This window comes from Brassica oleracea, chromosome C3 (genome assembly GCF_000695525.1).
Source record: "Brassica oleracea var. oleracea cultivar TO1000 chromosome C3, BOL, whole genome shotgun sequence".
Taxonomy (NCBI): Eukaryota; Viridiplantae; Streptophyta; class Magnoliopsida; order Brassicales; family Brassicaceae; genus Brassica; species Brassica oleracea.
In genome coordinates, this window is record NC_027750.1 from 23500253 (window position 1) to 23512396 (window position 12144).

Below are 12144 nucleotides of genomic sequence, written 5' to 3' on the forward strand. Positions count from 1 at the left end.
TTGCCCCCCCCCCCCCCCTGACCTCTCTCATCTCCTTCTCTCTCTCTTTGAAGCCTAAAAACCACACATGTTTGGCACTGAGATTCATTGGAATCAAAGCTGAAATAGAGGATCTTGCAACAGCTGTCTCTTCGGTAAGGTATTGTGCTCTTTCTGTCTTTTCTTTCCTTTCTAATCAGATGGGAGGATACAGCGACTTCGTGTTCCCTATTCGATATGATGTTTTGCTTTTGAGCTTTCATGTAAAGTAAAATGATCCAGTTGTATTGGGACTTTTATGCAGAGGAGGAGACGATGAGCAGAGGAAATCCACCAGAGCCACTTGATTTCTTCATCTGGACTGTTGAGGTAAAACCAATCAATCACTCAACCCTCTCTCTTATTTGTGTTTGTTTCTCCCCTTGAGTCAACTACCTTTTATTTCGCGCCATGTTTGTTTGGGATTTTTGAGAAGTTAGTTACACTTGTTCTTGTGTTGCAGAATCAGTCTTGTTTAATTCCAGACCCTAACTTTGATCTGAATGTTGGATCATGGCTTGAGGAGATAAACCTTGGCAGCTACCGCCAGATTTTCAAAGAAAACTAGTGTCAACGGAGAATATCTAGAAAGCATGTCTGTGTTCACAACCGAACAGATCCTTCACTTCATTAGGAGGCATCACATGAAATGGGGTGACTTCATCACCCTCTGTAAAGAACTCCGAAGGATCAAAGGTTCTCTCTCTCTATCTATCCTCGAGCTCAAACTTGCTAGAGAAATTTTTTGACTAAAAAGGAAAATAAATGTGTGTTTCTTTCTCTGACAGTGGCTTGCTTGAAAGGTGAGCAGAGAGTTCGACGGCCATGGTGGGCACCGTCTTGCCTCTCAGTAGTGTTTTTGTTAAGGCGGCGGCTAAGCGCAACCGACAGTCTCGAGTTGTATCTCTGAAACTTGAATCTTGACATTACACTTTGCATGTTTATGTACGTTCTTGTCTCTCTTCTCTTCATTTTTTTTTTGGTTTGTGGAGATAAAAGCCACGTATGCACTAGGAAGGAAAGCCAAAATGCTGTTTGGCTTTGGTAAAATATTGCAAGGGAGAAAGAAAATTATCGTTTGGTAGAACCCTCAAAAATTCATAGTTTAGCAACAATAAGCAATGGGCTGTGAGTTCTAAGAATGTATCTAGATTCGGGAAAGAGATGTTTTTTACTTATGCATGTATGCTCGGTTGCTTTGTGTTCTCAGAAAAGTTATAAATTTGACGAGAGAAGCTGCTAACAAAAGCCAGTAGAATGCTTGAAACAATCATGGATAGAGATATCATCAAACGTATACATACATATACAAGAAACATCACAAGTGTTTTCAAAGACACACATTGAGTATTATAAAAACATAGACAAGTTAAAAGCAAAACACACAGTAAAACAGAGTTTCACTATCATATATGTTACTGGTTCAATAGCCAGTTATAGATGGGTCAACATCAACTGTTTCCACACAGGGCTTAGCTCTTTCCTTGTCAGAATCCAACACTTTCTTTGAAGCTTTGATAACAATTTGATTGTTAACGTAGTGCTTGCGACAAACCGGCATATAGACATCAGCACCACCAATCAGCTCAGTTTTGGTGTCACAAGTCTTTCTGAGAGTGAAGAAAGCTTTTTGCCCACAAACCTCACACCTTGCAGTTAACTTCGTCACAGAATCAGCTATTGGTACAATATCAAGAAGAGCACCAAATCTCCTCCTACATTTTTTTTTGCCAAGAAAGAAACACATTCAACTTACAGTTCAACAAAAAAAAAGTCAAAAGACTTAAAAAGTGTCAAGTACCTTAAGTAATCACCATCAAGGCCTGCAACAATCACAGTTTTGCCATTATCATCAGCGGCTTTGCAGCAAAACTCATAAACATCTCCAAAGAACTGTGCCTCGTCAATACCAATCACATCAAGCTGTCAAATCAATCATTAAAAAGACAAAAATTTCAATACAGATCCTCACAATAAGAAAAAGATTACCCCAAAAAGACTTTACCTTGTCATAAGCATCTTGTCCGAACATGTCTGGAAACGACATAAGATCTGGAATAGCCCAGCAAGGGAATCCAATTCCGTCATGCGTCACCACTGAATCTTTAGCATATCTCGTGTCCTTGCTCGATTTCACCATCGCAACGCTTCTACATAACCAAAACGAAATAAATTCAGATCACTGAATCGTAAAAGTCGAAGCTTTTCAATGATCTTGTTACCTTCCGAGGCTGATCTCTGATTTGATTCGGCGGAGGAGAGAGGTCGACTTCCCAGAAAACATCGGACCCGTGATAACATGAATCGCACCGGACCCGCGAAGTTTCTGATCGGAGATAACATCTTGAGAGATGTCGTTGTCGTGGATTCTAGGCAAAGACGAAGCTTTGTTGAGAGTGGCCATGGCGAGATGATCGTGAGTGTAGGGATGAAAAAGGAGGAAGCTTTGCTTGTGGGTTTTGGGTAACGATGAAGGATACACTGTCGATGGTAATATATAACAGAGATGCAGAGGTTGAAGAAGGAAAGAGACGACTTGTGGGTTTTGAATTTTTTTACATTTTTTTGGAGGGAAAGCTATTTTTAAGAGGGAGTTTTTTCATTAAATGGGCCTAAGACCAAAACTGCTAGGCTTTCCGTGGCCCATAAGTAGAACATGTTCATAGGCCTTATTCAAGTGTTCCATTATCTTATTGCTTCTTCGGATTTCAAAAACTTCATTTTTCACGCTGCATCTTCATATCCAAAGCTACTACGCTATATAATATGGTTGAGTTGCATTTTTCGATCACTTAATAAATGTCGAATCTTTGTAATATTCCTAAAAACGAACCGAAAGACAAAACATTTATATTATATTATTGCGTCTACTACCTACTTATTAGGTTAGCTCCACTTTGACCGTGGTAATAAAAAATTTTAAACAAATATCAAGAAATAAAAAGAGAGAGAGTAAAAGTCAAATATACACACACTTATAAATTTAAATGCAAACAATCAACCTATTTTTTACATTACAAATTATGTGAATATTGAGTAAACATCACTAATCGCAATCTTATGTTCAATACCTCATTTGTTTATTAGTTTTAGTGGCACTGTTTTACAATGTAAGAATTTTTAAAAATCTTTAAAGATATAAACTTAATACTTCAAAATGATGATTTTTTTTTTTTTTGTGCAAAATGATGATTATTAGTATTATTTTGGTAACAATAGTAAAAAAAGGTGCGTGTAATAAAAATTGAAAAAGGAAAAAACGAAACTCCGCATTTCCTTACATAGCGTGTACTGTAATAAAAAAACTTCCTTTTTGATGTAATACATAAATGGCATATATATATACACAGACATATCTTCTTCTTCTTCTTGCATCCGAAAAGACTCTTCTCTCTCTCTATCTCTACAACACTCCTCCTTTCTCTCTCTAGAGCGCGTCAGTATGTTTTTATTGACGCCATTGAAATTGAGATAAATCGGGTTGAATCGGATTGAACGAAAACCACATATCACATAACTTGGATTCCAACTTTTTCTTTCTTCCTACCTCTCAATCTTCCCAAGGGTCAGTTTAAAGTTATGGCCTTTATTCAAATCGTGCTCTTCCTCAGATCTTAGTGTTTCGTTGACGAGATTTTAGCATCTGGGTTTTTTTTTTTGAATCTGATTGGTGGGTTTTCGATTTGATTCTTTGATCTGAGATTCCCATTCATTGTTTTGATTGTAAAGCTGTTTCCTTTTTTTTGAATCCTGATGAAAAGATCTCTTCTTCCTAGATTGAATCCCAAGTTGCTCTTTTGATACGCAAAAACCTGTCTTGGTTTCTGTCAATTTGATTGATCAGATTTGATCGAATCTGACAGAACCTGTCTTTGATCTGCCTAAAGTTTTGTCTTTTTTTACAATTTAGTTTTCTTTATTGCAGAGCAAAATGCAATCAGACAGTGGAAAGCTCTTCATCGGCGGGATATCGTGGGACACCGATGAGGAACGTCTCAAGGAGTATTTCAGCAGCTTTGGTGAAGTCATCGAAGCTGTGATCTTGAAAGATCGCACCACTGGTCGTGCACGTGGCTTCGGCTTTGTAGTCTTCGCTGATCCAGCTGTTGCCGAGACTGTTATAACGGAAAAACATAACATTGATGGAAGATTGGTAATCTTTCTTTGCTGCTTACACTCATTAGCCTTTGATTCAGTAAAATCAGGACAGGTGACTGCAGGCGATTTAGTTAATATTTCAATAAAAATTTATTTATTTACAAATTTGGGAGTAATAGGTGAATGTGATTTAGTAAATATTTCAATAAAAATTATTTTTTTTACAAAATTTGGGGGCCATAGCCAATTCATACGGCTTTGCGCAGGACCGGTCCTGCGTACACTGTAACTTGTTTACAAGCCTTGTTCTTCTTTTTTTTTTTTCTTTTTTTTTTTCAGGTTGAAGCCAAGAAGGCTGTTCCTAGAGACGACCAAAACACAGTAACAAGAAGCAACAGCAGTAGCCTCCAAGGATCACCAGGAGGTCGGACAAGAAAGATCTTTGTTGGAGGGTTACCTTCTTCTATCACAGAGAGCGACTTCAAAACCTATTTTGAGCAGTTTGGGACGACTACCGACGTGGTTGTTATGTATGACCACAACACGCAAAGGCCTAGAGGCTTCGGATTCATTACTTATGACTCCGAGGAGGCCGTTGAGAAAGTGCTGCTCAAGACGTTCCATGAACTCAACGGTAAAATGGTCGAGGTCAAGCGAGCTGTTCCTAAGGAGTTGTCTCCGAGTCCAGCTCGCAGCAGCCCGCTCGGTGCTGGCTACGGCTATGGGGTTAGTAGAGTCAACAACCTCCTTAATGGATATGCTCAAGGGTTTAGCCCCGGAGGCTATGGGCTTAGGATGGATGGTAGGTTTAGTCCCATTGGTGCTGGGAGAAGCGGGTTTGCGAGTTTCGGTGGGTCTGGGTATGGGCAGGGGTTGCCCGCAGGGTTCACTGGAGGATCAAGTTTCAATGGGAGCGTAGACTATGGGAGAGGGATGAGCCCTTACTATATTGGTAACACGAACCGGTTTGGTTATGAAGGAGGCAGTGGAGGAGGGGGGAACTCGTCTTTCTTCAGTTCGAATCTTTGGGGAAACAATGGGGGTCGTAGCTATAACAACAACGCTGCAAACTCTAACTCCAATACATACATGGGAGGAGGATCAACGAGTGGGAACAACACACTTAACGGTCCATTTGGTAACTGGGGTGCTCCTGGAGGAGGGAACAGTGGTGTTGGTAACGAGAATTTGAACTTTGGTTATGGAGGAAACGGTGAATCTGGTTTTGGGTTGGGAGGAGCAAGGAACATAGGGCCTCCTAGCAAGGCAGCACCATCGTCTTCATTCTCTTCTGCCTCGGCGGGTTATGATGGAGCAGGACTTGCAGAGTTTTATGGGAATGGTGCGGTTTATAGTGATCCCACGTGGAGATCATCAGCTCCTGAGACAGAAGGGCCTGCTTCTTTTAGCTATGGGATTGGAGGAGGAGGAGGAGGTCCTTCTTCGGATGTTTCAGCTAGAAGTTCATCTCCAGGTTATGTTGGTAGTTACAGTGTGAACAAGAGACAACCAAACAGAGGTAATCTAAGTTCATATTAATTTTTGCTTTTAATAACTTATTCTATTCCTAAAAAATGCCATGAGCTAGCTGATAAGTAAGGCCTAGATAGGTTCCAAATTACACTAAGCAAACCATGGTTTAGGGTCTTGAACTAATAGTGAATTGGCTTTTCCCTCATAACAGATACTTGCTTGCATACATAATGTGGTAGAAGCAGTAGCCAGTCTTCTGCATGTTTATTGTTATCTAGTTTATCAAGGGTCATCTACATGAAAAAAAGATTCTTTCTGTATGTTTCATGGAGCTAGGAAACTAGCTTAATCTTATACATTGCTCACACCAGAGTCCCTAGGAAGTCTAAGAAACTTGTGATGAAGAAACCAAATTGCATGAATCATGAATGGTTTCTCTAATTATTTCTAGACCCTGTTCAGAAAAATATTAATGATATATTTAACTAGTTAATAGTTTTATTTATATATGTTTGACGTTTTTTTTGGAATTATAAACTCTAAATTTTGCAATATGTCTAAAAAATTTAAAGTTTTAGACCATAATTTATATATTTATTTAAATAATAATAATTAATTTTAAACGGCCCTGCTTATAGCTCTTGTCTGAATAATTTCATTACTTCTTTGTCTTGTGTTGCAGGAATTGCTACTTAGAACACTCGTTTTTGTTTTACCACGGTGTTGTAGGCGAGCCATCAGAGTGAACGATCTGTGTATCTTTTGGCGAATCTTTTAGATTATCTTCTCCTTTCATACAAAAGCCTATGAGGACAAAACTTGATCACATCATCAGCTAGAGCTTAACCAGAAAAATCCCTCATGGTTTGGTTTTCTAAATTCATTGCTAGGCTTCTTTTCTATTTATTTTTTTTTCTTTCAATGAGGGACAGAAGAAACTGTATCAGTCTCCGGCCAGGCGGGGTAATACATAAGAAGAGTTCAAAACAAACTCCTTCCTTAGTTTCTTTATCGTCAATGTAATGGTTCTTCTTTTTCTTGGGGTTATGTCTTAAGGTTTGTGTTTTGAGGCAGCTTGTACTAGAGGTTATAAGTTTCTTGACATTTTAAGGTCTTTTTTGGTTTTGTTAGTGTGGGATATTGGGAAGAGGATTTGGCCATGTAGGGCTTTTGAGAATAAGTGTTTCTATCACTATGAGATTATTCTGTTCTCATGCTTGTTTGTATGTCTTGTGCGAACGCAGGCAAACTCGTTTCTGTTCATGTATTTCCACTTTATAGAAAACTATTTTTATGTTCTATTGATATTTTTTTAGTCTTCTGTTCATTATGCTAGTTTGTTTTATAAATATTCCAATGAATGACTAACATTCATTGCTTGAATACGAATAATCTAATCTTTATTTCTTAGCAATTTTTCACAATTATTATGAATCCTAATGCTTATTTCTTAGCAATTTTTCACAATTATTATGAATCCTAATGCTTATTTCTTAGCAATTTTTCACAATTATTATGAATCCTAATGCTTATTTCTTAGCAATTTTTCACAATTATTATGAATCCTAATGCTTATTTGATTTATGATATTCTAATTATATGTATACTCCGTACAACTTACTAACTTTCACTATATTGATTCCCAAGATTATATTTAATCATTAGATTGCATGAATAATGCTTTGAAATGTAGTATGTTAACCTCAATGTAAATAAAAACAGAGACTAGAATGTTTACTTGAAACATGGTTTTGTCAAAAAGGCATAATGAATGCATTTATATTGAATGAGAAAGAATGAGAGCATACATCATATAGACCATATAAATTAAATTGGGTGTAGGAAACAAAACAAATAATGAATGGGTGTTTTAGTTTAATATTTTTTGAGCTTCTACTTATTGGGGTAAGTTGGTCACTGGACCACTGCAAGCTTTAGGGCTCTGAGTTCCCATGAGTTTGGGGCTCACGTTTGAGCACTGGAAAGTCGCTGGACCATCTGCTCCATTGTACCTAATGTCAATGTCTCCAATCTCAACGTTCTGGCATGGGTATCCCCTGCTGCACAATAGCTTCACTGCATCCTTGTTCCCTGATGTTCCTCTGATCTGCTTGAAGCTGATGTTGGCAAGCTTAATCGTTGATGGTTTCTGCTTGTTACATTGGTTCCAAGGGCAGTACTCCTGGTCGATGAGGATTGGGTTCATAACGTTCTTGACAATGATATTCTCGAAATGAATATCGGAGGCGGTGGTGGAGCAAGCTGCAGACGGCCATGTCTTGATCCTCAGTCCGTTGTCAGTCTGTTGGAGAGTGCAGTTTATGACTCTAATGCCGCTGACATCCTGTTCGTTTCCGTACCTTCCAAGGCTTCCGACACTGATTCCATGTCCTGGACCGCAGGTGACTTTCTCCACGTGAAGGTTCTTCATCCCATCTCCAACGGAGATACAGTCGTCTCCGGTGGAGATGAATGTGTTAAGGATCTTGACTCCGTCACTTCTTCCCAAATGGATACCGTCAGTGTTGGGACTGTCTTTAGGAGCAATGATGTTGATGTGATCCATGGTCATGTTCTTGGCACCGAGCACGTTGATGTGGAAGTTCTTGGCATCTATTGAAGATATGTCTCTGATCTCAGCGTTCTCCACGAAATCAAACCTTATACTCTATATATAAACAAAGACAAAATAACATCACTAATCTATTATTTTCACAATTATATAAGCACACATACGATGGGAAGTTTCTTGCAGTTGAAAGTCTGGTGACAGTTGTTAACCCTCCAAGCCGCGTTTCCTTCACCATCGAAAGCTCCACCTCCGTTCAACTTAAAGCCATTAATGTTGCCGAACACAATCCATGTGTCCTTTCCCTGGATCGCGTTACCGTCAGCTTTGACAGTGCCTTGAATGGTGATCTCGACTGGAGCTTTGCATGGACCCCTCATCTGGATCTCACCAAGCTTGAACTCTCCTTTTGGGATCACCACTCTGCTCGGTGTTGGAGATTGGCATGCTGTTGTGAATGCTTTCACAAGTGCCTGCATATATCAGCATAGTGAAACCTTAACAACGTAGCCCAGAATATGGTTTTGTAGATTGCTTGTATAGCAAGAAAAAGGAAAAGCAATATAACTAACCTGAGTAATGTCAGAACCTGAAGAGGAGCCAATGCTGATGTATACAGCATTGGCTGAAAATCCCAACAAACAGAAAATAAAAACTGTAAAAGCTCCAAAATATGCACCCATTCTTTAATAAAAAAATTATTTACTACTAATATTACTATTTATTTTTTATTAATTTATTTGTTTTGTTTCTTGAGTTTGATTAAACTCATGGTTACGTTTATATAGTGGGTTAGGGGAAGAAATGTTTCAGTCTAAATTTTCTCACAACCTCTCGTTGTTTTTAGGTTGTTTGACCCATGTTTTAGGAAGTGATCATATTTCTAATTGTGTATCTTGAAGGATAAAAACTAAAAACTAATTAACGTCGTATTTTCAAGAATATTTTTACTGAAAAAATGTCACAAAAACTTTTAACAACTGTACTCAATCATATTGATAACTTTTAAAATAACTGATTTTAGAACGCTATAGTCAGTTTATTTTTGATATATTAAGTTCTTAACGTACGTACACAATAAAACCACTTAACTTTTCTTTCTTAGCAAAAAAAAAAAAATCATATTTTCAGGAGACTTGTGTGTGATGTCATGTTTTTTTTTTTTGAAAAAAGTGTGTGATGTCATGTTTTTTTTTTTGAAAAAAGTGTGTGATGTCATGTTTCAACTTTCATCATGGTTGCTAGATTTTGAGTGATGCTCCCAATTTAAGGTCATCAGCATCATTCACACAGTTTTCGAAAAAAAAATATTAAAATAAATAAAACAAATGAACATATCTCTTACAAGGTCACTGTATTGAACCCGGATCGTCACTGTAGTGCGGGCTCCACGGCACGTGGTGGCCCGCGATTAGTCCGATTAATTAATTTTTTTTTTTTTTGAAAACAAAAATCAAACAGAAAAAAAAATAATAAAAAAATACTTTGTGAACTTATGCAAATGCCCTAAGAGCATGTTTATTGCTGTATCTTAACAGCATATCTTACATTAAATGTAATTAAAAGAATTAAACCAAAAATGAAAAGCAGAAAACGCGTCTCTTAATTAAGAACAATAAGACACGGTCCCTTAGGGGCACGTGTCACGCCTCAGTTTGGCAGAGGATAGGTGGAGACCTTGGTCCCGTCTCATTTGTCGCGTCTGTTTCTCTTTCTCTCCGTCTCGATTCTCTCCGAGGCGAGAAGACGATCTCTCATCGTATCGGCGGTGAAGTTTCTGTCGGTGACTCTCGTGGACGAAGGAAGACGGCGGGTCTCTTTCCGGTGCTTTCCTCCACCCAGGAAGCCGGGGACCTCTCTATCTTGGTGGTTCTCTGAGGCGAAGATCAAACGGTGAATCTCAATCGACTGCTCCGCCGAATCGAAAGGTAAAGCTTCGTTGATATGTATATATGTTTGAAGATTTCGATTATGCATGTCTCATATCGTGTCTTAATTTGAATATCTATGTTTGAATGTTAATTTGTTTTGATATTTTATGTCTTCCTGTCTTTAGATTGATATATCAAGAGGCGTGATGAAGGGGTTAAGGGACGATGAAGAAACTCGACACTGATGGTTCCAGTTGTGCATCAAGGTAAAAGCCATCAATTTCCTCGGTTGAATTTGATAAAAATCATGTCTTAGGTGTCTTTAATTGGTTAAAGCAAAGTCTTGTAAATTATGGTTAAATATATCGATTAATGATGTCTTAGATTGTGTCTTAACATGAATCTCTATGTAAAGAACTTTAATTTGTTTTGATCTTTCATGTCTTTGTGTCTTTGGATTGAATGATCAAGAGGCAAGATGAAGATTAAGGAACGATGAAGAAACTGGAGACTGATGGTTCCGATTGTTCATCAAGGTAAAAGCCATAACTTCCTCTGTTGAATTTGATCAAAAATATGTCTTTGCTATCTTTAATTGGTTATAGCATTGTCTTGTGCCTTATGTTGTGGTTTATGGTTGGGTTTTTATTGTCTCTATGTAGACTGGAGCGTAATGAAGACCACATGACTGAAGAATCCTCCACTCTGACCACAGGAAAGAAAGCTAAACGATTGTTCATCAAGGTAAAAGCTTTCTCTTTGGTCTGTTGTATTTAATAAATGCTATCTCTTTGGTCTGTTGTTATAGGTTTGGTAATAAATTCTCTGTTCAAGTGGTTAGTGTTAGATTAGAGTTGTAATAAATAGATTTTTATGGTTAGATAGAAATCAATTGTTAGATAGAAATGAATGGTGTAGATATATGTCAACTCGTGTGATCAATGCTTTCATCCAAGGTTTGCGTCTTTAAAAATCTTCCCTTCTCCTCTTATTCAAACCGTGTTCTTGTCACTTCTTTTCACTTCTGTTCTTCTCACTTCTGTTCTTCTCGCTTCTGTTCTTTTGTTTCTTTCTCCCTTCAGCGTGCTTCAGTATGGATTCTTCTCCATCCACGCATACTTCAAAGTTTGTTGACTTACTTAACAGTCAACAAACCATTTCCTTCGGTAACTTTGAAGATTGTGTTGAACAATCTTCAAACTTTGGCCCTACTCCTGCCCAGCGTAGAGAAAGGAGGAAATGGACGCCTACGGATGATGTTCTCCTCATCAGCTCGTGGTTAAACACGAGCAAAGACCCTGTAGTGGGCAACGAGCAAAAATCAGGAGCATTTTGGACACGAGTTGCGGCCTACTTCGCGGCAAGTCCTCAAGTTGCTGGCTGCGAACAGAGAGAGGCAGCCCACTGCAAGCAGCGTTGGCACAAGATGAACGACCTCGTCTGCAAGTTTTGTGGATCATATGAGGCGGCTACTAGAGAGATAAGCAGTGGGCAAAATGAGAATGATATTCTCAAATTGGCTCATCAGATATTCTACAACAACCACAACAAGAAATTTACACTTGACCACGCTTGGAAAGAGCTCCGGAACGACCAGAAGTGGTGTGAGCAATCCACTGCCAAGACCGAGGGAATCTCAAAAAAAAAAGAAAATGTGAGGACGGTGCAGATTCATCAACCTCTCGAGCAACTGAATCCACCCGTCCTCAGGGGGTTAAGGCTGCAAAGGCTAGTGGGAAGAAGCCGGTGGTAAAGGAGAAAGGGCTTAATGATTTTCAGACAATGTGGTCTATAAAACAACAGGATTTGGTCATCAAAGAACGGTTGTCTAAGATGAGTCTACTTGACAATCTTATTGCCAAAAAAGAACCGTTGGGGGAGTCTGAAGAAGCCCTCAAGAATAAGCTAATTAATGATTTGTTGTCTAATTAGTTTAGCTCTAAGCGTAGTTGTTTAAATTTCCCTTGTTCTTGTTCTTGTTATGTTGTTGTTGCTATGTTGTTCTTTGTTCTTGTTGTTGTAAAATGTTATGTGTCGGTTATGGCTAAAATGTAGTTGTTTAAACTTCTTGTTGTTACATGTTCTTGTTGCTAAAATGTTTCTCGGTTATGGCTA

General features: G+C 38.4%; 3 protein-coding genes and 1 long non-coding RNA gene across 5 annotated transcripts; 2 read left to right on the forward strand and 2 right to left on the reverse strand.

Annotated features, from left to right (window-relative positions):
- Nucleotides 1–17: 17 nt before the first annotated feature.
- On the forward strand, nucleotides 18–1216 carry LOC106335080. The gene is made up of 4 exons (XR_001268705.1): nucleotides 18–139; nucleotides 284–348; nucleotides 482–714; nucleotides 807–1216. It is a non-coding gene; the product is annotated as an uncharacterized LOC106335080 (long non-coding RNA).
- Nucleotides 1217–1297: 81 nt separating this feature from the next.
- LOC106335079 (thymidine kinase-like) lies at nucleotides 1298–2553 on the reverse strand. Its single transcript, XM_013773503.1, has 4 exons — nucleotides 2241–2553; nucleotides 2024–2168; nucleotides 1820–1941; nucleotides 1298–1733 (listed from the first exon to the last, which is right to left on the reverse strand). Exons 1-4 carry the CDS (start codon nucleotides 2420–2422, stop codon nucleotides 1442–1444), a joined length of 741 nt encoding a protein of 246 aa, XP_013628957.1. The 5' UTR covers nucleotides 2423–2553; the 3' UTR covers nucleotides 1298–1441.
- An 847-nt stretch (nucleotides 2554–3400) lies between these two features.
- LOC106335076 (heterogeneous nuclear ribonucleoprotein 1-like) lies at nucleotides 3401–6784 on the forward strand. 2 transcript variants are annotated; one of them, XM_013773500.1, is made up of 4 exons: nucleotides 3401–3583; nucleotides 3944–4171; nucleotides 4456–5635; nucleotides 6272–6784. In XM_013773500.1, exons 2-4 carry the CDS (start codon nucleotides 3950–3952, stop codon nucleotides 6283–6285), a joined length of 1416 nt encoding a protein of 471 aa, XP_013628954.1. In that variant the 5' UTR covers nucleotides 3401–3583; nucleotides 3944–3949; the 3' UTR covers nucleotides 6286–6784. The 2 variants fall into 2 exon arrangements, with proteins under 2 accessions (XP_013628954.1, XP_013628955.1); XM_013773501.1 differs by having other exon boundaries at nucleotides 3407–3688.
- Nucleotides 6785–7348: 564 nt separating this feature from the next.
- Nucleotides 7349–8912, reverse strand: LOC106335078 (polygalacturonase-like). The gene is made up of 3 exons (XM_013773502.1): nucleotides 8731–8912; nucleotides 8326–8631; nucleotides 7349–8257 (listed from the first exon to the last, which is right to left on the reverse strand). Exons 1-3 carry the CDS (start codon nucleotides 8839–8841, stop codon nucleotides 7487–7489), a joined length of 1188 nt encoding a protein of 395 aa, XP_013628956.1. The 5' UTR covers nucleotides 8842–8912; the 3' UTR covers nucleotides 7349–7486.
- Between the last annotated feature and the right edge of the window lie 3232 nt (nucleotides 8913–12144).

Coding starts and splice junctions, on each gene's coding strand:
- LOC106335079 (XM_013773503.1), bottom strand. CDS start 2,422: ATGGCCACTCTCAACAAAGCTTCGTCTTTGCCTAGAATCCACGACAAC. Junction 2,169..2,240: donor TCAGAGATCAGCCTCGGAAG/GTAACAAGATCA, acceptor TTGGTTATGTAG/AAGCGTTGCGATGGTGAAAT. Junction 1,734..1,819: donor CTTGATGGTGATTACTTAAG/GTACTTGACACT, acceptor AAAAAAATGTAG/GAGGAGATTTGGTGCTCTTC.
- LOC106335076 (XM_013773500.1), top strand. CDS start 3,950: ATGCAATCAGACAGTGGAAAGCTCTTCATCGGCGGGATATCGTGGGAC. Junction 4,172..4,455: donor ATAACATTGATGGAAGATTG/GTAATCTTTCTT, acceptor TTTTTTTTTCAG/GTTGAAGCCAAGAAGGCTGT.
- LOC106335078 (XM_013773502.1), bottom strand. CDS start 8,841: ATGGGTGCATATTTTGGAGCTTTTACAGTTTTTATTTTCTGTTTGTTG. Junction 8,632..8,730: donor CAGGTTCTGACATTACTCAG/GTTAGTTATATT, acceptor TGATATATGCAG/GCACTTGTGAAAGCATTCAC. Junction 8,258..8,325: donor ACTGCAAGAAACTTCCCATC/GTATGTGTGCTT, acceptor GTTTATATATAG/AGTATAAGGTTTGATTTCGT.